The 318-nt window shown below is 49.7% G+C and overlaps 1 protein-coding gene across 1 annotated transcript in view; it reads right to left on the bottom strand.

The window, feature by feature from the left end:
- LOC127740573 (putative callose synthase 8) overlaps positions 1-301 on the bottom strand; it is a 3,436-nt gene extending 3,135 nt beyond the window's left edge. The window contains exon 1 of the mRNA XM_052251635.1: positions 12-301. Coding sequence (XP_052107595.1) covers positions 12-288 — 277 coding nt within the window. The 5' untranslated portion in view covers positions 289-301. The remainder of the gene's footprint in view (positions 1-11) is intronic.
- Between the last annotated feature and the right edge of the window lie 17 nt (positions 302-318).

The following is a 318-nucleotide window of genomic DNA, read 5'->3' as shown; positions in this document are numbered from 1 at the left end:
AGAAGACTCACAAAGATAAGCAACGCGAGGCTCTTCCTTTCCAATGATGTTAGCAACACGAAGAAACCTCTGAATCTCGGAGGCGAAAACCGACGGCAACCTCTCGCTGTCAAAGGGGCCCGGAACATACTCACCACTTCCTCCGTTGGTAATGGCCAGTGGTTGAAAGAACGGTTCTGCGGTGGCGGTTGATGTGTATGCAGCTGATGATGACGTCTCTCCATGCTCGTAATTACTACGAATGCCAATGTGATCATCAATAGGATCAGCAGGCACAATCTCTGCCATTGCTCTGAGCTCATAAACCTCGGAAACCTC

The sequence above is a fragment of the Arachis duranensis genome, chromosome 7 (assembly GCF_000817695.3).
Source record: "Arachis duranensis cultivar V14167 chromosome 7, aradu.V14167.gnm2.J7QH, whole genome shotgun sequence".
NCBI lineage: Eukaryota > Viridiplantae > Streptophyta > Magnoliopsida > Fabales > Fabaceae > Arachis > Arachis duranensis.
The sequence above is the reverse complement of the archived record's forward strand: the minus strand, read 5'-3'. Positions and strand labels throughout refer to the sequence as shown.